The 24,229-nt window shown below is 52.9% G+C and overlaps 1 protein-coding gene across 3 annotated transcripts in view; it reads right to left on the reverse strand.

The window, feature by feature from the left end:
* Positions 1-232: 232 nt before the first annotated feature.
* NECTIN1 (nectin cell adhesion molecule 1) overlaps positions 233-24,229 on the reverse strand; it is an 83,321-nt gene continuing 59,324 nt past the window's right edge. The window contains exons 6-11 of one of the 3 annotated variants that reach the window (XR_004254140.1): positions 16,712-16,859; positions 15,374-15,461; positions 14,896-15,006; positions 10,392-10,576; positions 8,584-8,628; positions 3,947-3,997 (exon numbers count right to left, since the gene is read on the reverse strand). Coding sequence is in view for 2 of the 3 variants with exons in the window: in XM_032201843.1 (XP_032057734.1) it covers positions 3,779-3,997; positions 14,896-15,006; positions 15,374-15,461; positions 16,712-16,859 (566 nt within the window). In the remaining variant the exon portion in view is untranslated. Of the gene's footprint in view, positions 3,998-8,583; positions 8,629-10,391; positions 10,577-14,895; positions 15,007-15,373; positions 15,462-16,711; positions 16,860-24,229 lie in introns of all 3 variants that reach the window. The other 2 variants (XM_032201846.1, XM_032201843.1) reach the window with 2 other exon arrangements.

The following is a 24,229-nucleotide window of genomic DNA, read 5'->3' on the forward strand; positions in this document are numbered from 1 at the left end:
TCCAGGGTAGGATGCAAGGCGAGAGGCGGCTCGGTGTGCTCCGGAGGGCACCGGGGTGAGCAGGCAGCCTGTGCTCGTGCAAGGACAGAAATGGGTGTGCAAGCATGTACATTTTGGGATATGAATGCACAGGGGGTGATTTATGTACTGAATGTCTCAGTAATAAGTCTGCGTTGGCAGAAAGGAAGAGGTCGAGCCCCTCACCCAGGTTTCACAGCCACGACAGGAGTTATAACTCTTCAGTTCATCTTTATTTAAGGTCTGTGATCAGTCTTTTCCATCTGCAAGAGCTATTGTGTCAATGCCACCAAGATGTGGAGCAGAAATCCCAGCATTTCACCCCAGTAGCAGGAAGAATGGTTTTATGGGTGTAACACCAACTCCTCCCGCACCCTGCCAGCCCATGGACCCACCACCGGGCTCAGCCAGTTCCCTGCTCGACTCCTCCAGCCATCCACCCCCAGCAGCCTTACTGGATGGCCCTTTTCCCAGAAAAGGTGTCTTTCCAGATCACTTTACACCATGGCAGGAGGGGAACACCTCTCGTTAACGCTGCTGCAGGATCGTTGAGGTCAGCATGATGTGGGCAGCCTCAGCACGGAGCAAAGCTCACGTCCAGCCCTTGGCATTGGGTCCAGCAAAGTTTGGGACCAGCCACTGGGCAAACGTCGTGCAACTGTGTGGAAGGGAGGGAGGAATCAGAGCCTGAATTGGAACATTTCTAAATGCAGCTTTGTAAAATGGAGACGACCGGCCTGAATTGCTTCCCATCCCTTTCTTCAGGTACAGATTTTTCCCTTTCCCCGAGGTACAAAGGACTTTAGTGGTATGCAGAGGCTCTCTTTTCCCCCCTTTTTTTGAGACCAACCCATTTCTTAAGGAGAAGAGAGAATGTTAAGAGGCAACAAGAACCAAGACATTCCCTCAGCTTAATGTATGTGCTGTCAAACGACCTCTTTGAATTTAGGCTTTTCTTGCATTTTCCCTTTCTGAGGAGGATTGAAATCCTTTCACTTTGCTGAAAGGCACAGTAAAACCCTTTGTGGCAGTCATCCGTGGGCAGCTCAAACTCAAAGCTGCACAAGGCGAGCAGAGTCCCTCTAATGCTGCAGTCTGTGCCTCTGCTTTCCCCCTCCCCATCAAAGCACCGGCCCCAGCCGCTGGCAGCAGAGGAAACCACCTACAAGATGTTCCCTTCCTCCTCTGCCAACAGCCATTTTACCTGCCTGGTTTTCTGTTGCACCTGAAAACCTGACCACATTCCACTTTTTATTTGAATTTTTAGATCCAGCTGAAGCTGCATCAGATGAAGGTTTCCCAATCAAATCTACTTTAATTGCTGCTATGCAGGCGGCATCCTGTTATTACAGGCATGCAGAAAGGGAAATGTGTAAGCTTCTCCTCAATGGTCAGTGGTGCTGGGTTGGCTGCAGGATGTCAGAGAGCCCTGGGTTTTCCCGTGCTGTATCACCTTTCCCACCAGGGTGACCAAAGGCAGATTTGGCAGAGTCCAAAGCACGGCTCCCTTGCTGGGGTGAATGTCCTGGCCACGGTTTCAGCTCCGAGCACACCCATTTTGTAGCTCTGTGGTAACCAGAAAGTGCCCCAAGGTGTGTTGAGGAGAAAACAAGAGAGAAACACATTATCTGGATCAAGACACGTAGCACTCGAGCTTGTCGGTGTAGGGACATGCCTGGCTGAATCCTATGGAGGCTGGCAGGGAAACGTGAGTCCAGGTGACTCCAAAAAGGCTTCAGTCAGTCGAAACCACACAGATGGTACGGGAAAAGTCACACCTAATGCTATAAGGCTGTGTCTGTACAGTCCCTGACATCCTGGGGATGGGAGCACCAGCACATGTGGAGGCTGCTGGGCATACAGGAGGCATTGGCCTGGCACTGGTGAGTGTGGCTTCATCCTCCCTCGGTGCTATATTGCCTTGCTGAGTTATAAACCTCTCCCTTACGTACAGATCTATGTGCCAGCCTGCAGGGAACCCACGAGGTAGTGCGAACACGTGTGTGCTTCTCGGTGGAGGGAGAGGGGCAAGCAGGGTGAGACTTGAGGCTGCTGAAGGTGATGGGGACAACGAAAGTGCATAGAACATCGAGAGCTATTTAGATTCAAATATAGAAAAATAAAAGGGTGCCTCCATCAGTGTGGCACAGCAGGAGCTGGACTGAAATGACCAGCACAGTGCTCACACCTCCTCCTGGGGAGGAATTAGCTCAGCACCAGGCTCACTTCCCACCTGTAGAAGTGGCACTGGGACGTGGTTTGGGGTCTGGGCAGCAGGGTGATGCTGTGGTCCCCTTCTCTCCCTCCTGCATGCACTCTGCTCTGACATCCTCGTGGTCTCAGCGTGATGCTAAGCGTGCAGTGAGAGAGGAAAGCAAACCCCCGATCACCAGGCAGGCACATCCCCTTGTTCACAACTGTCCCAGCCCCCACCCTACATATGCCATACCTGGGTGAAACAGATGAAATTCATCCCCGAAGCCAAGCTCTTCTACAGGGTTTTCATTCCTTTTTCTCCACTTCCTCTTCTTTGCTCTTATATACATATAAGTGTATATCTATATTTATTTTTTCTCTAATACATGTGAACACAAATGTGATGTGGAGATAAATTCCCTTCTCTAAAACACTTTGTGGTCACAGTAATGTACACATTTGGATTTACATACCCACACACATTCCAAATATCAAAAAAAAAAAATATATAGTCCCAAAACTAAGATGCTTTAAAAAAAAAAAAAAAAAGAAGTTAAAAGGCCAGATTCCTCTATTGGCTTTTATCCTTCATTAAGAGTGCGAAGATTACCTGAAATCATGATTTTTTTCTTCATATTCTGCCTGAGTTCATTTTGAAATTCCAATCAACAGATGCAAGAAGGAGAAGGGGAAAAGCTAGTGGGGGGTCACACTAGGCTTTGAAAAGGAAAATTAGAGAGAATATTTTTCTTTCTAATTTTTTTTTTCCTCTCTGGGTTGCAGGTTATAAGAAGGTTTTTTAAAGGACGCTTTCTCCAAAGCATTGGCTTCAAATTATGTCCCCATGGCATCTGGATTAAACAGAGTCAATCAGAAAAATTTGGAGTGGGAGTAGGAGGGAATAAAGAAACAAAAGCCCTAAACCAAGCCCTTCTTTCTATTCTTGGTTGGTTCTCAGCATCTTTCAGTGTAAGCATCTTATTATTTGGTTCAGCAACCTTGGCTGTTTAGTTGTTTGCAACAGGGATTTCCCATCCCCACTGCCAAGGGGGAAAACAGTTTTCTCCAAAGGAGTGAAAAAAACAACCTCCAGCCTCAGATTTGGGCACTGGCTGGGCTTTGAAACTTCACAAACTGGAAGAAGGGTTGTGGAGGATCCTCACCTGGCTACTCTGGTGCAAGCAGTGCAGAGAGGGACACGAGGGGACCTACGGACATTTAATGGGGTCGGGCACATCCCATCCCACGCAGGGCAGCTGCCACCCGCCTATGCATGCATGCACACAGCCAGCTTGGTACAGGGGGGCCAGCACGAGAGAAGAAAGGTTCAAGAGCTGGATGAGATGTGGGCGAAGGCAGTGCTCCCTCGAGCATTAGCAAGCCAGGCAGATACTTAACCTAATCACGTCGCTTACAACCGCACCGAAATTTAGAAATCAATAAATAAAATAAGCAACGGCAAAGTGTGTGTCGGGGGGGGGAGGGTTAAAAGGCCTTGGCTGTTGAGCGACAGGGTCGGGAGGTGTGAAAAACATTAGCTTCGTCTTTTTGCTGTGCTGACACTTCAGACGTACTGTTCCTTAGGACAGATGTAAGGGGCCCGGGAGCCGGGGGGTGGGCAGCAGAAGGAGACGTCGGGGTGCTGAGGGTAGAGGTCTCGCGGGAGGTCCGACAGGGGGGCGTAGGCGTGGGGGATCTTCTCCAGATATCGCCCTTCGCGTGGGTAGCAGCGGGTCAGGTAATCACTCGCATTCGGTATCTCTGAGTGACACTTTCCAAAGTCCTGGAAGCAGAGACACAAGGCAGCGCGTCAGGGCTCCGGGGCCATCGGAGAGAAAACGCAGCTCAGCTCCTTGCTGAGACCCCCGTGTAACAAGCAGGGTGGGGAATTAAATAGTTCTGCTTACTGCTTCAGCAAAATAGGCACCCGGCTGATAAATCCTCGCATTTTTAACATTCTTGTGTTTTTAACGTCGCGCCTCACTTCCCCAAATGCCCATTTTGCTACAGAATAAAGGATTTTGCATTCTCTGCCCCTTGCCTGTAAGGGCTCTGCCTCCCTCAATAAAATAAGTGTCATGGCAAGAAAGGGCAGTTTATTTTCAGTCTTCCCAACTCTTCCACACCTGAGTTTGGAAAAAAGCACTGCTTGTACGCATCGCTGATCTAACACAGCCTCGCGCTCTTTTATACAAAGGTCACATTGCTCTGACCACAGGCTCTGGAGGCACAATGGGTTATTGTGCCCGGTGTTTGCCCAGCAGCTCCCAGTGCCTCTGCTCAGCTTTACCTGGGTGAGCAGCTCCTTTGTCAGCCACATTTGTGAGTCAAAGGGACTGCGGGAAACATAAAGGACTTGCAAGACAGAGGTGGTCCCAGCACCTTCCTGGGGTGCATGGAGAGTGTTTTTAGGGACGCTTTGCAAAATGTGATTCTTCCTCCCCAAGTGCCACATGAAATGAAAAGCTCCCGGAGTCCAAAGCGCTTTGATTCCCATTGAGGTAATTTTGCGGAGGTGCAGCAAGCAATGCTGAACAAACGCTGCTTGTTTGAGTGCAAAAAATCACAGAGACACCTTTTCCCAAAAAAAGCTCTGGGCAAACAGCACGGGTGCTGGGATGGCAGCGTGAGCTCCCAGTAGTGCAGAGCCCCCCAGCCCCAGCCCTGCTCCCCAGGGGGTGGCAGCAGGTGGGGAGGGCTCCTCCTGCTCAAACTCCCTTTCCTCCCAGTTGAATCCCTGCAAAAGGACCCAAGCAGGAGGGACGTGTAGCACTCACCAAGGTCTTGGTCTCAATAAGGGCTATTCTCATCTCTAAGAGGCAGCAAATCCACTGGCAATCACCTTTTATGCCTGTGGATTGATTTGGGGCTGGCTGGAGCGAGTAACTTGCCCTGCAGTCCTTCCTTGTTCTCTTTCAAAGTACCAGAAACAATCAGTTTAGCGAAGAGGACAAAGATTTGACCCTCGGGAGAAAAAGCCTGAAGGAACAGAACAATCTACTCAGCTCCTCTGCCGCCAGTGCCTGGATAAATATTTCACCAGGACACTTAAAAAATCACATAGAAAACAAAGTGTCGACAATAATTTATTGATGGTTCAGCCTGCTACAAGAGGCAACAAGAAAGCTGAAGGGCTGCACAGTCTTAGGGCAGCAGCAGCCTCACAAAGAGCCGTGGAGGCCACCAGAGGATGGGAAGCTGGAGCTCCAGGAAAGGAGCTGCAGTGCTAAGGTCAATCTGACTTTCATTTCTCTTTCCTTGGCAAAACGCTGCACCCACTGCTCAGGCTTTTTAAAGTCAGTGATCCTGACCTGGGCAGACAGCAAGGGGCCACATGTTCAGCTCTAGATCCCTTCTATTTGGAGCTGCTGCGCTGGTATCTCTGAAATTCAAGCGAGCCATTCCCACACCTATCTCCTAAGGTTTTCATCCACTTCTGGTTTCTAAGTGCAAAGTGTAAAAGGGAAGAAGCTGGGCAGCAGCATTACAGCTGTTTAACAGGATCAATACAAGCCGGGGACATTAGGAAGCTGCTCTTGGTCCCTTACTGCTAAGGCACAGCAGCACTGAACCTTAACCCCTATAATCTCTTCCCAGAGGGTTTGGGCAGCCCTGCCATACAGCTCTCCCCTTCTCAGGTGGGAGTTATGTTTACGCAGCAAGTTGAGGCCTCTACAGGATTGAAGGCTGAACTGTGCACAGCCCTGTGGCTGGAAAACTGGGCACGCTTAAAGAACAAGGGCAGCTATCCCCCTACAAATCCCATAGCAGGCACAGGGATCTGTACCGTGATGGGAGAAGGGAACAAAGAACAGCTGATTGTTATTCTTCTGATTGTAACAGCTGATAAAAATGGATGGAGAAGGGCTAGCAGTCAAGGAGAGAGGTAACTAGAATGTGCAGAGGTGCTCTCCCTGCATAATCTGCTCTCAGGAAATGTTAGATGCAGCAGAAAACTCCTGAAAACTTCTTTCCATACCTGTGGGGAGCGGGGAAAAGTATTAACCCTGCTCTCCTGCTTTAAGTGGTAAGTCATTAATGGGTAACTGAACCTCCTGGGTAAAGCTAACCTGAAAGGGAAGTGGTCTCAGTGACTGGAGTCCAGTAGGACGTAGCAGGAGAGAGGAGCTCTTAGCCAGCAATCAATCCTCAGTTAATGGGAGGGTGAGTTTATGTGTGTTTGGGGCATATAATGGAAAAATATAGGGCTTTGTACAAAAATGAGTGCTCAAAAGGTCTGGTAGCAAAGAGGCTCTCAGTTAACACAAATAGACATCTTGTGTAAACTGAGCTCGTGGGTAGCATCCGGAGCTGCAAGAAGCACATCATGAGGTGCTACTTTGTGGGATGCCCATTAGCAATGTGCTGGCTCAGCAAATACATCTTTCCCTTTTTCTGTCTAATGATTAATGTGGGCACGAAACAAGCATCCATGAAGCAAGGCTAGAGAGAATCAGCGCAGTTCTGCCAGCTCTTCTGGGCAGGTGAGTACAAGCATGCTTTCCTTTTCTTTCTTGCCATTTTGGGCTCACTTTTCATGGGTCAGCAGGGCCAGGGCTGGGCAGCTGGAGAATGCCGGCACTGGGGCAGAGGAAGGGAGTTCCCTGTCTCTTTTCACCTTCCTTTAGCCCAGGAGTCAATTGCTCCTGCTTTGTTCCCTTATCTCATTTCTAAATACCAAAAGGGAAGAGGAGAGAATCAGCCTGATGTTTATTAACATCTAGCAGCCGGTGCCCTTTGACTTCCTTCCCCAGTCCCACTGTGACTTTTTCCAAATCTAATTTATCTTTAACAAAGTTTGAAATTAAATTAGGGATAATGAACTAATTAAATTGAACTGCCACTTTCCCCCACCTGACTTCTCCTACTTGTCTTTGTTTCCAGTATGGCTGCATACAATTCCTCGTTATCTGGGTTACATCCTCCCCCCTCAGTTTTATTTTCAAGAGCTTGATTAAAGGGGATGTCAGCAATCTATCCGTTTCAGACAGCCTGGCAGATTACCTTTAAACGGTCTTTATTTGATTGAATTAGAGAGCTTTCATTTCTGCTATGACTTATTCTCATCCCTTCTCCATCTCCTATGCACTTGTGATCATCTCCTTGGTAGGACTAGCTGTGCCACAGCTTTCCCTCCAATCTGACCACGTGCAATACTTCTTATCACTAAATAATCAGCTCTTACTGATCTAAAAGAGAAAAGTTCCTTGTCAAATCTGAGGATTTACCTGCTCCAGCCTCTGGAAAACCCCAGAGCTGAAATTCCCCCAAATTAGGGAAGGAGCTATGATGAAGGATGCACCCACAGATACATGCAAGTACTATTTATGCAGTAAGCTCACTCATAAGGTTGCATTCCTCCTTACAGCATGCTTTTAGCTCTTCAGCTATAGCTACTTACCTGTTCTCTCTTCCTACAGCATCTTAGGCCATCAGTAACCTTAAACCTTTACCCTCATGCTGTTTCCCTTGTGAGCTGTCTCCTCTAAAACTTCACAGCCAGGGCAGGGTTGGTGCCCTCATCCTATAGCTGGGCAGCTAATGGGGAGCCACCTCAGCACTTTGCTTTATTCCTCCCACAAACTGGAAATGGGTTATTGAACAGGGGCGTGCTCAGGCAACTTCTGTGTTGATAGGAAGGAGAAGTGGTAAATGGGAGCTGAGCCAGTGTTTGGTGGTTCTTCAGTATCCCCAGCTCACGCTGTGCCAAATCTGTGATGGGTGCAGATTTAGTGGTTTTATAGTGGGTTTTATAGGGAAAACAGAGCTGGGAATCTGATCCCGGCTCTCTGATTTACTGGGATCTTGATGCAAGTCTCAAGGTTTGAGCTATTCTTGCTCTAACAGGGACAAGAAATTCCCAAACAAAAGTGAGAACAGGAGTGTGGGGAGGTGAAGGGGGAGGAAATAATTAAAAAAGCATAAAAAAAATAAAAAATCACCCTGATCTGTGGTGTGTCATAGCAGGGAGATTTCGTGGCGGTGAGATTACACCTTCAAAGCACCATATGACTGGCTTTATTTTTGCTTCAGAGAAGCTGGGAGGATTTCCAAATTTGGATTTAGAGGATTACTGTCCTTTTGCTGACAGTAAAATCCCCCACCCTGGGGAGGACGAGGTGAGACCTCCCAGGATGGATTAGGCAGCGCCTGCTTTGTTCGTACCCAGGCGAGTGGTCCTCTGGTGCAGCCTGAGGAGCTGCAGGGACGCGGAGGTGAAGGCGTAAAGAAAAGAAGCTGCTCCCAACCACAGCCTCCTCCAGCCTGTTGGAGCTGGGCAGGCTGGTGCCTGGCGGCTGAGCACCGGCACAAACAGACCCCAAAATTGAACGGAGAGAAAAAGCAACCCCAAAGCGACCCAGAACTTACTGTCCGCTCTCGCTCGTTACGTCTACGAAGACCTTGATCCTCATTCTGGGAGCAGGGGTGGGCAAGACACCGCAAGAGAGAGAGGTTACCGCTGCGCTCCGGGGCCGGCCCCGCTGCAGGCACTTACCTAGGGAGGTTTTTGCTACAGCAGGGGAACTACAGGGCTCCTTCCAGCACGGGAAAGCCAGGGGGCACGGGGGTAGAGGCAAACTGAACCAGCCCACCACGCGCCTTCCTCTCAGGCTGCTCTGCCCCACTGTCACCCACCTGGTGGCACTGATGTTCCTGGTCTGCAAGGGGACTTCTTTAAAAGTCATTTTCCTCCCGCTCATCCCCCTGCATAGAGCTATTCCCTTCTAAGGGGATTCCCAAGGCTTCAATTCCCTTGCCACCTATTCTCTCCTCCAACCCAGCCCTCTCCATCCCCAAGCTGCTGTTTCTGTGAGCATCCTCTGGTGACCCTGGAGGGATTTGGGGTGCTGCAGAGCACTCCAGCACCCCCTTTGCTTCCTCCCTTGTCTCCCCACCCTCTTCTGCACCTCTTCATTGACACCCCTGTGGGGCTGCAGCCCCATTAAGCCCACAGCCCCTTCCTCCCATTTGGAAGGCAGTAAAACAAAGGGGGAGGAGCAGGGTAGAAGCTGCAATCACCACGACTTGGGGAATACGTGTGGACAAGGATCAAGGGAGAGTCATAGCCAAGGAGGGAGCTGCCCATGGCTTTTTCTTGACCAAAAATGGCTGGCATCACACAGAAAATCTCTGAGTTCCCTCTACTTCGGATAGGGAACTGGTGGCTTTAATTCCTGAGAACTGGGTAAGATTATAGGGTGAGTGGGTGGGAGAAGACCTTGAGGACACCAGTTTCCTCTTCAAAGCAGAATGACATTTGCGGTGTCACTGGTAAATAGAGAGGCCCCAGGACCACCACTGGTGGGTTTGAATGCGATCCGAGTCCTAAGCAGTCCCTGCTGTGGGACCCAAGCTCAAAGAGCCTGGGTGACACTCCGAGTGGAACAAACAGGGAACAAACGAGCTGGTCTGATCTCTGGTTTTGAGAAGGAGAGCACCAAAGGAAAAATCTCCCTCCCTCTCTCAAGCACTCAAACATGCCATCTGCATCAGCCCCGTGCAACGCAAGCTCTCTATTTTGCATACGCAGTCCCTCCCTGGCTGCCTCGCGCTCACTTTCAGATGCAGGAACCTTTCCGTGTTCCCATATTCTCTCACATACTCTCCCACCTTGTTCTTTCACACATGCACATATGCTCCCTCTTATCTATAGTCTCTTTCACGCACACAAACCCATTTTTCTCCCCCCTCCTTCTTTCAGTCCCCTTTTCTCTCCCTCCCCTTCTTGTACTGGGTAGCTTGGGAGGGCCTGTTTAACATCTCTCCCAAAGTTTTGTCCTCAGCCTCTGCATGTCCTGCTTTGCTTTGCAAGAAAAAAAAATGCCCCTAAACAAGCTGTGCCTTTCAAACCCACCTCGTTCCTCCCTGTGCCTCCAGCCCGGCTGGCTGCAGAGGGGCTGCTTGGATCAGAAACCACCCCATTAACGCTTCCCCCACCCCATGCCTCTCATCGCTGCAGAAAGCAAAGGAAAATGCTGCAGAGAGCATGCACAGAAGGCGAGGAGATCCCTGCCAGCCCCCCCTGGCACGAGGGGAGCAGAGGGGCAGCATCGCGTGCAGGGCTACGGGGTGGGCAGGATGGGGCCGAGGGGCTGCTGAACGGGGAGGGCAGGAGGTGCAGGGCAAGCACTGGCTGCAGAGGAGCAGGGGGAGGAAGGCAGAGTGCGATCGTGTACCTTGAGGCCAGAATCTGAGGGGAAAGGGCCTAGAGTGACATGCGCTAGCGTAAGTTGGGCTGGATGGTTGCGTACTCGACTAGGTCTCCGCCAGCATGGATGGAGCTCCGAGGGCTGGGTGACGAGGCCAGAGCGGACGTGTCCAGCTCTGCATAGTGGACATCACAGTCCTTGTTGCCAGAGTTCTGGAGAGAAGAGAGCAGCAAGGCGGTGGGGACACAGGAGGAGAGGATTTGGGGGTCGAGGTGGGGGGGTGAGGACATGGGAGCCGAGCCAAAGGGAGCGAGTGAATGAGGTGGGAGAGGGGGGTGTGTGATGGGACGGGGAGAAAGAAGAGAAGGGCGAAGGGGGGAGGAAGAAAAAAGAGTTAGAAAGAGGGAGGGAGGGATGTAATGAACAATCAGTCAGGTAAAATCCCAAATCAAACCACAGGCCCCCCTGGCATCGCTCCCCGAAGCCGCTGGTGAGCTGAGCTCTGAGCCCCCCTGCCCTGCGCCTGCCCCCAGCAGCACCTCACTGCTCCAATCTCCCCCTCACCCCCTCTGGGACCAGCACCTTCCTCACCCGGGGCTGGTTCAGTGATTTCAAGCCTTACAGGCTACCTGAGCTGGCACTTGACCCAGGAATTTGGGGTGAAGATGATGGGGAAGGATTGAGTGTGGGGTGTCAGGAGGGAGATGCCTGCAGGGAGTGGGTCCAGAGCCATGGCACCAAGGGCAGGGGGAGGCTGCAGGCACATTACCGTAGGAAAATGCTACGGCTTAGCCAGTGCTGCTGTTTTTTTTTTGCCCGAGTGTGGGGGCTGTAATGGTCTTTTTTACATGCTGTGTTTTTGCACAAGGCTTTACTGCACATTATGCTGCTGCGGATTAACTCTGCAGCGTGATTTTGTCATTGTGGTAATGTAATAGATGCTAAAAGCATCCTTCTTTTGGCATGAAAATATTTACGGGCTTTTCCTTTCTAAGCAGGCTTATCAGCAAGAACTGCATGAATGGAATATTACCCAATTTGTCTGATCACTCCTATCCAGACATCCTTCATGCTTTGCAAACAGCAATGGCCAGAGGACCTCGGGAAGCAGCAGGGCCTGGAGCCCTCATTGCTCCGTGGGGAAAAGAGCCACCAGCATGAGGAAAGGTGCATTTTTGGGACAGCCCTGGTGTCAGTAGCCAAGGTATGAGGGGTGCCCTGGCTCCTTCCCCTGTGGAGTTGCTTTAATTTCCATGCTAGCATTCACCAAACATCTGCTGAGCCTCTCTGAGAGGAGAGACCTTGCTCTTCCACATGAAATAGCTTTCACATTTCCCCAGCCTTTTTCCAAAAAGGCCACATCGCACAGAAATTATGCAAAAGGTGTTTAATCCAAAAACGTTTCCCTTCCTTTGGTTTGGAGCTGTCCTCAGCCACGCAGCAGCTGTGGCAGAGCCATTCTCAGGAGTTTATGGCCCTGTAATGATGTGCTTTAATGCCTCTTGCTGGAAGGGGCTATTTGGGGATGATCAGCTCTGGCCATTGCAGATTAAATGTCCATGGATGTTGAAGAGGATGAGTAGTGCCAACTCCATTCTCAAACCTAAATCTATGCCCTGCAGAACTGTCCCCTTGGTCGTTGTGTCTCAGCACCCTCTCCAGCCTCAGGGAAGGGCAGACCAAGCCTTTATCTCCTTCTCCAAACTAGTGCTGCCTTCCCCTGGTGCTGATATCTCTGTGGAGTTCCCCTGCTCTCTGCCACTCCTGGGCTTGCTCCTGCTCCCTGCTGCTTGTTTGGAACAAAATTTATTACAATATCAATAATGTGACTTGTATACAAGGTCTAGCACTGCTACATGCAAGCGCTCTGTGTAAATCATCAGCATCGGCACCCTGGTAATTGCCCTGTAAACCGAGAGGAATTATTTTGCTGTCTGCAGCAATGAAACTTTCCTTTCTGCTCCGCAAATGGGTATCGCTGACACTTACACTAATCACACCACAGCTCCCACATGCGCTCGTGCTTCCACCCCTCACGCTCCTCCTCGCTGCCAAGCACGCAGCTTTTGCATGGCACAGGCACTGCTGGGCACGCCTCTGCTTTTGCACACCCACTTTATTTAACACACCCACTGATGTGCATGGATGCCACCGCTCACAGACACACGTCCTGCTGGTAGGTGTCACCTGAAGCACGCACACATCCACCCCATTCACTCCTGCTTGGATGCCCTCGCATCAACCAAAGCTTTTGCCCCACGAGGGCTTGGAGGCAAACGCTGCAGGCAACCTCTTGCACACGTCTGTACCCTTAATTGGCCCCTGCACTGTCCTTGAGTGTCTGTGCCCTCAGCTTTATGTTCATGGTCTTTCTCACCGCTTGTAGCACCCATATTCACTTGTAGCCCCCAAAGTTTCATGTCCTCTGCCCCTGTGGACATGCCCCAGCCTTTCCCTGCTTGTGGGGCTGCTCCCCCCGACCTCTCCAAAGTTTTCTCCTCCTGGCACCTCTCCCACTCCCCCCACCCTCACTCTTTGCCATCTCCCATCGGTTCCTGACTCCCATTCTCGTGCCATGAAATTGTCGACCCCAGGCAGTGGCTCTCACACAGCCTGGCAATGAAGCCAGCTTATCCCAAATGAGGAGGTTTTGCCCAATTCATTTAAAGCCAAATGTGCCTGCTCTGTTTTCCTGCAGAATCGCTTCCCTTCAAAAAGGGAAATGGGGTGTCTGTGAGCGGTCCTGCAGGGAGGGGGCAGGAGCTGGCTCCTCTGCAAGGCACGGCTGGGCAACGTGATGCGCACCTGGCCCTGGCTGCGTTATCCGAGCAGGATCCAGCACATCCAGCCTGTGCTGGCAGCAAAGGGACACCCTCCCTCCCCTTGCCAGCCACGAACCCGCACAGCCTGCTGCCTGCCCAGCGGATACGGCGATTTAGCAAGAAGCAGGAGCAAGCCTCATCTCGCTCCTGCAGCACGAAGCCACAGCGCGGTGCGCACGTGTGATGGGAGCCCAGTGGCACCAGCACGACCAGCGGACAGGGGACGTGTCCAACCCACAGATCAGTGCCAAGAGCGGTCACAGCTGCAGCAGCAATGGCCGAGACACCCGGACCCCATCCCCAGTGCAGAGGGACTTTTATCACGGGCCAGAGGAAGCCAGGGCTGCACAGCTCGTCGCCACTTGGCTCGAGGCACAGCGAAGGAGCAGCGAGTGCCAAGCACGGGATGTGGAGATGCATCTTCTCAGACCAGGATTGAGAGCAGCAAACTCTGTTCCCATGGTTACTGAGCAGCTACCCATCAGGCCCCATCTCACATCACTAACTCTGCCACTTAATTAACCGACTGCTCGTTATTTCCCGAAACGAGCTCCTCCATCCTCCTGCTTGCCTGAAACTCAGCTCTCAGATGCTCTCCACAGAGCAGCCCGTCTGGCTCTAGTGCCCTGTTTCATTTAAACCTCATCTGCCACTCAGCGAGGGTTGGAAAGGGCTGGAGACAAGCCCCGGGACTGTGGGAGGGCTCCAAGGGGAAGTTTTTCTTTGGGGACACCAGCCACTTCCAGCTCGGGTGAAGTAAATAAGATCACATCGGCACAGAGCCGCGTCTGAGCCCTTTTATCGCTGAGCCCTCGGCGCCTGCCTTGCTGCAGACTTCTGCTAGCGAAAGGTCACTGGGCCCCATCCTTCCATTATCTGCACAGGAATGCGCATCGAGGGGTCATTTTGGGATGAGCCGGAGGGAAGGGAATAATTAGCTGCGTTCATAAAATATTACTCAGTATTGGCTGGTATTTCTGCTGCCTCCTCAAACAAACGGGCTCACACTGCAGGGGTGCAGAGGCTCATGCACAGGACCCTGAGCCCTCCCTTGTTGTCCCAGGCCTGGTGGGAGGAAAGTTTTTGGTTTTCCCTTCGTGGAAGGACTCCAGAGCTACCTGTGCTCTGTCTCCTATGCCTTTGCCCTTCTGTACCCAACCTTTTCTCCAGCAGCCTCCCTCCTTGACGAGCAGCCCTTCCCGCTAGCAGCTCTCCCTGACCCTTAATCTCCCTGCTGCTGCTGCCTCACATTAGCATCCCTTTCTCTGCGAGGCTGAACAAATCCACACAAAACAAGGGGGTTTAAAGAACTTGTCGATTGAGTCAAACTCTGGCACGCTGTGCCCGGCAGATAATTGCTGTGAGGAGCTGCTTCTTTCGGCTGCAGGCACTCGCGGGGCTCAGCTGCAGGAGGTGACCGGGGTGGGACAAGGGGTTTAACTCTACAGAGGAGGTCCTCTGATGGAGATTTGGAGGAAGCAGGGTGTTTCAGAGGGGAATGACTCCTAAAACCCCAGCTGGAGGACCTATGGAAGCCAAGGGGCAGGTGCTGAAGCAGGGCCACCAGTCTGTGCTCTGGGATGGGATGCTCCTGGCCTCTGAAGGCTGCTGGTGCACCCGTTGGCTTTTGGGGTTTTTGGTTTCATGGGGTGAGGGATCCTGGGGGAAAGCAGTGAGGCTGGGGCTGAGGATGCCTCCTGTCTCCTTACCAGCTTGTCGGTGTAGGGAGAGGGCTCGCTGGCTGCCATGTCGTAGTACGGAGGCTGCAGAGGGAGCTTCTGGATTTCCTCCTCGTGCTTCATGTTGTCCAGGTGAACAACCTGTAACAGGAGGGAGAAGAGGGGTGAGGGGAGCAAGTACAATCCTTCTGCCACAGCCTGGGACACCACACGGTGCCACCGTGAAGGGCAGTGCCTCTTACCTTCTCCCTGGCCATATTATTTGCCTCCTGTTCTTATTTCATTCTCACATTCCTCTTCTCATCACAACCACTTATGCCATACAAAAAAAAGTGAGGATGCTCAAAAGCCCTCACACCTAAGAGCCCGTCTGAACACCAGCTCGTTCTGAATTCAGTCCCCCCTGAAGGGAGCAAGCAGGATCCAAAGTACCCCTTTCCATTTGCACTTTGGGCTCAAGTTTTCCCTGCCAGGGGAAGGGGCTCACCGCGAGGCTGGGGAGCCGTACCTGGATGTCTTCTGCAGTCAGGTGGCTTTTCAGCTCCTGTTTCCTCTTCGGTGGAGGGGCAGGCTTGTGGGACGGAGGCAAGTCAATTCTGCAGGTAAAGAAGCGGCTGGTGGTTAGAGGGCAGGAGCAAGGGGTCTCGTACACCAGGACAGGCTGGATCCTGCGTGCACAAAGGGTCTGGTTGTGTTTGTCACCACACTGCCAATGCAGTCACTGGCTCCTCTCCTGGGGCACCACAGAGCACCCAGCAGTGGTAGTGGGTAATTAGCAGGAGGTAATATCACACCCATGGCAAGCTTTGGAGCTGCTCTGGAGCCCTAGCCCGTGCCCCAGGCTTTCCATTAGGGGATTGAATCTTCCTCCTCCATGCCAAAGGGGTTTTGTCCCTGGCCCCCCATCAGGGGATCAGCTTCTGTCCCAGGGCACAGGGCTTGGCAGCCGTTGTAATCCCAGCCCAGAGCCTGTCTCTCTGCATTCTGTTCGTGCGCGCAGATGTGTCTAATCCTGTTACAAAACTTATTAAAACTCCGATCTGCTAATTAGCCGGCTTCCCCTCTCCAAAATTCACCAGATCTTCTGATAGGGATGGGCGGCTTCCCTGGGCAGCCTAACGGCTTGCAGCATGGGACCCGAATTTATGGGTGAGAGGAGGAGTAAAATGGGTCCCAGAGGCTCTGCAAAACATGGACTTTATGGCTCTAAAGAAAAGAAAAGCTATTAACTTTCCGAGGCTTTGGAGCAAATCCCACAATAGAGGCAGCACCTCTGCAGTCCAGGGCACCGTTGTGTTTCTATTCTCAGCTAAAGTGGCTGTTCCCTGTTCCTTCCTGGAGGGCCATTGTGGGAAGTGGATCATCTGAATGCATCTCTGTCATGGGGCTGATGCTGTTGATGCAATTTCACCTTGTGGTGCTATTTTTTTTTTTTGTTCGTGTGCCTTTCTCTCTCCCCTCCCGCTTTCCGCGGTTCCCTTCCCTCCCTCCCTCCCTCGCTATCCTCCGCTGCCCTCTCTCAAATGGGATTAAATGGAGCACAAAATGTGGCCGCATGTAGCAGCGGCGCGCTGGGGAGTGCGGAAGATGAAAGCAACTTGTGGCCTTGGGGCTCTCAGTGCAAGGTGGGAAGGGAGGGGATGCTGCGGCGAGGCAGAGCTCTGCGGGGAGAGGACAGGGAGAACATCTCTGCAGAGGGCTCTGTCCGTGCTGCACTTGGCTCTGAGCTCCACGCCATGCATGGAAAATCCAGGAAAAATATTTGCCTCCTGTTTTTTCTTGCGTGCAGGCAGGGAAAGGACCGGCAGTGCCCCACGGCACCCGCAGGCAGCACAGCACTACTCACAGGTCGTGGTCGGCATCCGTGCGGTTCTTCTGTTGCCTCCTGTAGATGATAAACACGGTGACAGCCACGCCGATGATGAGCACCGCGGCGATGACGCCTCCCATGATCCCAATGATGCCGCCCGGGGCGCCCTGAGGTAGCGGCTTGTCTGCAACACACAGGGAAGCGCAGGGCAGAGGGTTAGAGCCACACGGCCCACCGTGCCTCCAAGGGCTGACAGCTTCCGAATTCTGCTATTTGCCCTTAAATTGGGTGGTTATTCCTGGATGTACCCTTGTTCTGTGCTGGAAGAAGGAAGGGTCAGGGAATAAAGGTGCCCCAAAGCAGCCTCCCATGTTGGGCACTCCTGTGGGACTCATGCAGACCGGCCACTCGATATTATTTAATTATCTCAAAAGCATTCTGCAGGGCTTGGTTACAGCCTCTTCACTGAAATCCTGTCCCTGTTGAGATGAAGAAGAGCTTTGCTTTAAATGTAGAGCTTAGAAAAGCTGAGGACCAACGCTCGATTCATTGAGGTGGAGCAGAGGGGACGTGCATCAGAGCCTGGCACCCCTAAACCTTACAAAACGGGTGTCCTGAGTGTAGGATTTGGGGATGAGGGAGGGATGGATCACATCTCGTGCTCCATCTCCTGTCTGGCCCTTTGCTCTGTGGCATGGGACGGCTCCTCGGTGACTACCGTGGACCTCATCCAAAGGAAGCCAATCCCATGGGCCTGACGGGAAACCGCTTTGAAACGTACGATAAAAGGATTTAATTTGCTCTACCTTCCAACCTAATTAAACTTGAAAAGTAGCTAATTGGTACTTTGTACTTACAGCGCTGGCAGTGATGAAAGAAGGAGATAATTGGAATGGAGGAAGAAGGAGGAGGAGGAGGAGAAGGAAGAGAAATCCAAGGGAAGGGAGCAAGACAAGGAAGAAGGAAAAAAGTGCTTTGTAGAACTTGTCTGTCACACCTAGTTTTTGTGCTTTTCTTGCTGCCCTGGCTACTGGCTGCTCTCAGAGAGTAGATATTGGACTATAGATATTGGATAGAGATATAGAGAGAGATATAGAGAGTAGATATTGGAGCAGCCTGGTGCAGAGCTGGCTGCACTGATCCTTTGGCAGCAGCCCCGTTCCCAACGCCCACCTCACTGCCAGCCTTCACCATCCATCTTCCCTCCTGTCATCCAGGAGTGAACCAAGATGTACAAACATTTCCCAGGGAAATCCCCTCTCCAGCAAATTGCATCCCAGAGACCCGGAGCATTTAGTGCACCAGCACCAACCACGGGAATTCCCAGCACCACGCCAGGACACTGCAACCGATGAGGAATTCGCCCCGAGAACCGCCTTGACACTGATCCCGCACCCCTTTTCCCATGACTTCCATGCAAACCTGCTTTTCCTGTGCTTCACGAGGACACCCCAGAGCCTGCAGCAGCCGGCAGCCCCCTCCCTACCTCCCCACACCCCCGCTCCCCAATTAAGAGCTCCGAGCTGGATGTCTTCAAGTGGCAGGATGCCGGAGTCATCGAGACGCGAGGTTCCTCTCCCCACCGTCCTCGTCTCCGGCAGTCACTTTTCTCTCTCTTCCCTTCTCCACATTATCTTGTAAATAATATTTCTGCCCTGAGACAGCTTGCTTACAGCCGCGCTCGGGCAGACAGCTGACACGTCGCAATCCGAGCCCCCGGACGGCATTTGAGATTGTGGCAGGGACGGTGACGGTGAAGGATCTCCCAGTCACTTTGGCTGGGGCATTTCCATGATGGATCAGCCCCTAATGGCTCTCGGGCTGGCAGGTAACGAGCAGGGAACATCAGCCTCCTGCTATTGCTGTAAATCAGCAGGTGTGAGTGTGAGAGATGGGGACGGGGGCGGGAGGAGAAAAGGAGGGGTGGGGAGGCAGATGGATAAAGCTGAAAGGAGTCTGCAGGAGCTGGAACGGGGCTGTGCCACAGCAGAAAGGGGGCACGGAGGTTTGGAGAAATGGAAATGCAGCCAACAGGTTGCAGATGTAAACATAAAGCACTGGGTAAAGAGAGTAAGGGGATGAGGGGAGGAAAAAATGGGGGAGCACAAGGAGAAATGAGTTTTGGGGGGTCTATCACAGCGCTTCCTTCTCACCAAGCTCTCACAGCTGTGGTGTGAGCATCCTGCTGTTGGTACCCACTCCGGCTGCCTAAGACAGGGCTGCACAGGCACGCAGCTCTTCCAGAGAGATGGCTGAGCTGTGACAAAATCCTGCCACAAGTCCTGCCCCTGCACGTGTGGGTCTGCTCCCCTAGGGCTGAGCCAGCCTGCAGAAGTGCTGGGCTCGTCTCTGCAGGACTCCAGCTAGAAGAAAAAGAGTAAGAGGCAAAAAGACCTTCCCTTCTGCTTTCTCTTCCCTCTTTTTATATATTTATTTTTAATTCTCCTCTCATCTGCATCCCCAGCTGTTTGTTTCCTCGCTCTCCCCTTCCTGGGGCAGGGCTGCAGCTGGTATATTGTATATTTTGAGGGCTGCTTCCCCAGGTGCCTCCGGCCGCCTCCTCCCAGACCTCGCTGTCCTGGAGGGCAGGGGGCTGTGGGAAGGTTGCTGGGCTCCAACTGGAGGGCACTGGAGAAACCTCGGGAGCAGATTGTACAAAGCAGTGGCTGAGGGCTCAGTTACACTGACAAGGCTTTTGGGCAGCCCCGGGAAGATGTTTGCAAGGCTTGAGAATCAGGGATCAGAATAAATTGGCAGGACAGCTCAAGGGCCTCCGGAGTGGAGTGGGAAAAGGCTTTGCCAATTAAGAATGCAAAACCCCTCGCTCTGTGTCACGCTCAAATAATTTAAAACTCTCCAAAAAGTTGGTGTGAGGCACTTGGCAGGGAGGCAGGTACCAGGGAACCCAAAGGGGCTGAATGAACAGCTCAGCCTTATCTGGATGTCTGAGGGCTGCTGGGAACTCCTCGTTCCTGCTGGAAACTGAATTAATTCAAAGTATTACAATTAAGGAGAAAACAAGGACACCCCACCCCCAGCCTCCTTCGGAGCAGTTTGGTTCATTGCTTTGTTCTCCCACGGCTCTTCTGGAGATGGAAGCAGACACAGGAAAGGAAGAAATGTGGTTATCTGTCCATAAAGCCTCCTTCCAGCCACCTGGTAGCGTGTCTGGCTTTCCAAGAGGAACCAGCGCTAGGCGAGGATCTTTCTAGCAAGAAGATCGATTGAACCATTTTCCTGAGATGCTGATAGTGTAATCCACCAGCGCGGATCCTCAGTTAAATCACGTCCAGCAGCCCAAAGGTGCTGGCTGTCCCCATCTCCCCAAAAAATTAAGGATGCCCACTAACAGGAGAGCCACACCGGGCGCAATCTCAGCACGCAGCCCACGCAGAGCTTCCTAGCTCTGGCTGTGAACCCTCCCTTGTCCAAACAGCCTCAGGGCTGATGGCTCCGTGGAGCTGTGGCTGTGATTTACTGCCCGGGCCCTGCAAACAGCCGTGGTAGCGTTTCAAACCAGCGAGACAAAGGGATGGAGCTGTCCACACGCGCCGTGCCCGCGGGGTGAAATAGTGCAGCTGCAGAGCGCACCAGTAAATAAAAACAGGGAAACAATGAAGGCTTTGGAGAACCAGCTCACAGGAGAGAGAGAGATGTTCCCAAAGGGAACTCGAAGTGAGGCAAAGACGGGTGAACTGGAAAGCTTCCAGAGGAGGGCACGCCGGAGCAGAGGAAATGACTCACATGCCCTCGGCACGGGGGGAGCGATGTGGAGGACTCCACGGGAGGAGCAGAAAGGAGAAATGGTGTCTGCCACGCTTTTGGGGGTAGTCTCCTCTTAAAGATGCTTCAGTGGCTGGGTTGTTTGCATCATGAAGCACCTGGATGGTCTTGGGGTCCTTGGGAGCAGGACCCGTCACATCCCCACCGAGGGTCTGTGCTGCCCTGGGCTGGCTCGTAATGTCATCTTGTAATGTCCCTGTGCACAGGGATGTCCCAGGGCACAGAATGGGTCCTGCATGCCCTGCTGGCATGAACAGGGTGGGATGGAGGAGCTGCTGGGCAGAAAGGCTTCATTTATGAGAATTCTGTCCCATCTTTTCTGTCCTGGCCATCTCCCATGGGGCCAGCTGAGAGTGAGCCCGAGCCCCATCGAGCTGCTGGTGCTCAGCCTTCATCCCCCAGGAAATATGAGGCTGGGTCATTCCCCAGCCCCAGCTCACTGCAGCTCACACTCTGCTGCCTCTGCCTCCTCCTAACTTCAGCCTGATCCTTCAGTGCTTCACAGAGAAGCAGCACAGCAACTCGCAGCACTTCTAATAAACCATTTGCTGAAAGGTCTGCCCGCATCTGTAACCAGCTGCGAAGAAGGGTTCCGTTTCTGCTTATCCCCTCCCCACACAAAACAAATCCCCGTCTATTTCATGGCTGGCTAGCCAAGGCACTCAGCAACGTGCAGCTTTGCTCGCAGACACATTGCAAATCAATGGGAGGGAGTCGTGATTCTTCTCCTTTCATTAGGCTGGCAGCTAGCAGAGCCTCAAAGCTGCCAGCCTTGGTAGAGTTAACACAGCCTCAGCGCTAAATTGCACCCCTGTTTGGGCACACAGAGCCCGTGTGGCTAAAGCAGGCTGTCCCAGTACAGCGCCAGCTCCCAGTAAGCCTGTCTGTGCCCTGGATCGCCGTCCTGATCCAGTGGAAGGGCTGAGCCCTTTTGCTGGACTCCTCCTGCCCGCTGAACCTCCGAGTAACACGATGAGATCAGACGATGCATATTTATAATGCACCCCACCTGACACATTCCAGGGAGCCTGAGACGCAGCGAGTTTGCCGAGCTAAATTAAACCGAGCTGAAAAGCTTGGCAGAGCAAATACGTCCCTGGTTAGGTTTTAAAGACGAGCAGGATTGTCTAATTTGAGACGCGCTGCAGTAGCGCGCACACCCCCGGGCACAAGCTGCTTGGGAGCCTCGTGGCACCTCATGTCTGCAAAGGGTTAAATAAATACAGTTAAATACAGTTAAATAAAGGCTGCTCCCAGGGGATGTGGGCACAGGGCTGATGGTGGGATAAGCAGCAGTCCCTGGAGGTTTTAAAGGGATCTTAAGTCCGAGGGAGGTGGGTTTCTCAGGGGCAGCCCCATTCACTGAGTGTCTTAAGTGAAGCCCTCGCAGGGACAGCTAAGTGTCCAGAGGATGAAAGGGGTTGGGAAGGCGAGCACACATCAGTGCTCGGCAGGCAGCTTGGGGATTGCAGCACCTCAGCTCCTGCAGGATCCAAAAGCAGCTCCATTACCGGGTGCTCATCTGGTGACCTAAGCTGGGAGAAACTGGGGGAGGCAGGCCTCAGCCTGGGGAAAAGAGGAGCATTTTGGCTAGCTGAGGTTGCTAGCAGGGATTTTGGAGCAGGAGGAGCCTCATGGCTTCACCTGGTGGCAAAGGCATTGCAAGAGCAGAGCGGATCCAGCAGCCCTCCCCAACCCTGCCCAGAGACTCAACCAGCCACAGAAGGAGCTCAGGACCTCTCCGGCTGCAGGAGAAGATTTTTCTGGTTTTATATCCCCCGAGGAGCTGGAGGTGCACCCAGACCCCTCTGCGAGTGACCTGGTGCATCCCCCCCCAAATTGCTCTGCTGGGAACCGAGGGGCTGGGTATCCTGAGAGCATGCAGGGACACGGGTACCCCGCTGTCTGGGCACTAATCGTGACATCCCTTTAAGATCCCTGCCCGTTTTGCTCCCCTCTGTAATTTTTACAAGCCTGACCAGTAATTAAAACCTCTGCAAACCACTCGTTCGTCTCACATGTGGTCTGGGGAGACCCTGGCAGAGCGGCGGCCGAGCCAGCCCTCCGCGGGGAGCCGCTTGGAGCAGCGTGCCCAGCTGCAAGCAGACACAGGGACGAGCTGGGTTTTATCAGGGATTTCACACACATTCCTGCACAGGCAATCTCTTTGCCACGCACCGCGGGTGGGGGCAGCTCAGCCCTGTCCCATAACCACCGGCTCCCTCCCTTTCCCCTCCTGCATGGGAAGCGCAGAGCCAGCCCTGGTTAAGTAGCTGCTGGCTGCAAAAGCATGTCTGGAATGCGGCTTTAACCCCTGCTGACCTTCCCTCGCATGCCTCCCGAGCCTCCTCCTAGCCACTAGCAGGGAGGATGTTGGATTAGAGCAGGGGGAGCAGCCCGTTAACCCCCTGGGATCCAGCAGAGGTAGGGCGAGTTGTGCTGGGAGATGCCCCGCAGGTTCCTCTCACCGCTCTGACTTCTCTCCTGCTTCTGGAGCAAAGCGTGGCAGCTGTCAAACAGCACCTGGAAACGCGCCCTGACAGCTCAGGAAGGAAGCTCTTCGCTTTGTGGGAGGACAGAGCTCAGCACGAAGAGCCAGGAGACCAGAGGATGCGACAGCAGCCGCGTGTTTGCAGCAGAGGCAGCGCCCTTCTGCACGCACACACTGCACCCCCGCCAGGATCTGTCCACGTTACCTCCAGGCTTTGTGATGTCCCTGGCTCTCGGTGGCACTTGGTGGCTCTAGCAAAGAGGGGGACCTTATTTCTGCTGTCTCCAGCTCTGCCCTCTCTGCAGCCAACACCACGGACTGCCCGGCTTCCCAGGGCAGCTCGGTGCAGTTGGGTGGAGAGCGCCCAGCCTGGGCTGGGGGCTGATGAGCCCCGGGTTATCTGATGTTTCCTCTGCCTCCCAACCCTTAATTTTAGCTCTGCTTCATTTCCTTGCAGCTCGGCAGAGTAATGAACAATCAAATCCCTTTTGTAATTTATTTCTCCTGCTGTACAGTCTCGAGGAGGTGATGGCACTCGAAATTGCCTCTCCTGGAGGAAGAAAGGGGCTGGATCCCAACTCCCCTTACACCACACAGCGTCTCCCTGGACCTCGGCAGCCAGCTCCAGCTGCCCAGAGAGCAGCAGGTCTCAAATCCGTGTTTAGCCAGAGATACAGCCTCGCTTCCTTGATGAGCCCATTAAGGTCGTGCTATTACAAGCAGCCACCAGATGAATTGTGTCAGATCGACGGCACAGGGACTGCAGCTCAGGCTCTGTGTTAATAGAGTTAATTTGCTCAGCAATCCTCAGCATCACTCCTGGGAACATCTCACTCTGCTCGGTCACGGGTCCTGGGCCACTTTTACCTGGTTTTGCCCGCAGGGTGCTTGCACCCCAGGACTGGCGTACCCTGGATGTCCCCAAGGGGTGAGCTCAGCTCCCTGCTGGCATCAGCTCGAGGCTGCTCGGGGCTGGGTGCGGGCACAAGGAGTGCGTGACACGAGGGGGAACTGCTCTGCATCCCTGTCACACGGCCAAAAACAAAGAGTTGTGCAAATGGGAAGAGGAACAGGGCCACAGCTCTCACAAAAGGCAGCCCAGGCATTGTTTTCTCGGCCTTTTTCCTGCTTTTCTGTCTCCTTCTCACCGGAAGGAAAGACTCCTAACAAAGGATGTCTCCCAACTTCCCAAACGTCTTGCAAGCAGTCTCTGCCTTAGCATGCAACCACCAATATTTATCCACGTCACCTTCTCCATCTGGGCGTGTGCTAGCTTCCCC

Source organism: Aythya fuligula, chromosome 22, assembly GCF_009819795.1.
Source record: "Aythya fuligula isolate bAytFul2 chromosome 22, bAytFul2.pri, whole genome shotgun sequence".
In the NCBI taxonomy this organism is placed as follows: domain Eukaryota; kingdom Metazoa; phylum Chordata; class Aves; order Anseriformes; family Anatidae; genus Aythya; species Aythya fuligula.